The following is a 1374-nucleotide window of genomic DNA, read 5'->3' on the forward strand; positions in this document are numbered from 1 at the left end:
GCGATTGGCGCGTCAAATACCTGCAACACTTTCAAAAGCTTATCCGCGGCATACGCTTTGAATTGATTTGGAGAGTGGGACCGCATGTTCCACACTACGGCCTGTCCGTTTCGTAACTCCGACCAATCTCCTTCACTTATTAAATTAAATCGAGACCCAGAATCTATTACCATGTCAATCGTTCGGCCACCAACAGAGCATCTAATCCTCTCATCGCTCATATCATCATCAGTCGAACTCCCGCATTTCTTCAGATCTCATCTCACCCTCATCATTTATGCAGCGCACTCTAGATGCTGCCATGCGCCGCCGTTTCAGGTTATCATAACTACCACTTCCGTGCTCACGTTTGACCCTTTTTGTTTTACACCTCACTGCAAAATGACCCTGTAGCATACATTTATTGCATTTAGCATTCTTAGCCGGGCAGTTAAAGTCATTACTCGTATGCCCTTTACGCCCGCATCTTTCGCATTCAGCAGTATCAAACTTAGTTTTGTTAGCGATTTTGTTTACGTTTAGTGGCACTACGTCAGAAACTATTGTTGTCGTTTGGCTTTTTATTGATTCGTGTATCTGACACATTTCAACCACCTGCGTTAAATCATGTTCTTTTTCCAGGAGTCGTTTTTTCAAATCTATTGGTGCCCACACATCGATGTGTTTATCTTTTATATTCGTTTCTATAACTTCTTTCTCGGTCTTACCGAATTGATATTTAGCAGCTTGACCTCTTAGTTTTAAAATGAATTTATTTAGGGTTTCCCCTTCCATTGGTTTCAGGGACCTAAATAGATGTCGTTCGAACGTCGAGTTCCTCTTTGGAGAGAAATGTTGTGTCAATTTACCCACGAGCACCTCATATGGATCTACACCTTCTTTTCCTTCTACCAGCGCGTCTGGGATATTATACGCGACTTCTTGTAATTGAGCGCCGCCAAGGTGTAGCAGTTTACTTCTTTTCTTAGACGCAGTGGTAATGTCTTCTGCTTCTAAGTACAGCGTAAACGATCGAAGCCATTTTTCCCACTCTGTTCGGATTATCGACTTGTCCATCACGTCGCATAGAAATGGTGCCACACTGGGATTCATCATTTTCTTAGTATAATTGTGCCTTTATGTTTGTATGTATATGCAATTTAATGCCAAATTTTCTCTCTTCTCAAATTTCTTCACCTTGCAATTTAATGCCTATGCAATTTAACGCCGAATTTTCTCTTTATTATTTAGATTCTCTTCAACTGGCAATTTAATGCCTATGCAATTTAATGCCTATGCAATTCAATGCCGAATTTTCTCTTTTCTCAAATTTCTTCAACTTGCAATTTAATGCTTATGTGACTGAATGCCGAGTTTTCTCTTCTTTAAGTTTTC

General features: G+C 40.3%; 1 protein-coding gene across 1 annotated transcript; it reads right to left on the bottom strand.

The window, feature by feature from the left end:
* Nucleotides 1-228: 228 nt before the first annotated feature.
* On the bottom strand, nt 229-1095 carry LOC125777475 (uncharacterized). Its single transcript, XM_049452542.1, has one exon. It carries the CDS (start codon nt 1093-1095, stop codon nt 229-231), a length of 867 nt encoding a protein of 288 aa, XP_049308499.1.
* Nucleotides 1096-1374: the final 279 nt, after the last annotated feature.

The sequence above is a fragment of the Bactrocera dorsalis genome, chromosome 1 (genome assembly GCF_023373825.1).
Source record: "Bactrocera dorsalis isolate Fly_Bdor chromosome 1, ASM2337382v1, whole genome shotgun sequence".
In the NCBI taxonomy this organism is placed as follows: domain Eukaryota; kingdom Metazoa; phylum Arthropoda; class Insecta; order Diptera; family Tephritidae; genus Bactrocera; species Bactrocera dorsalis.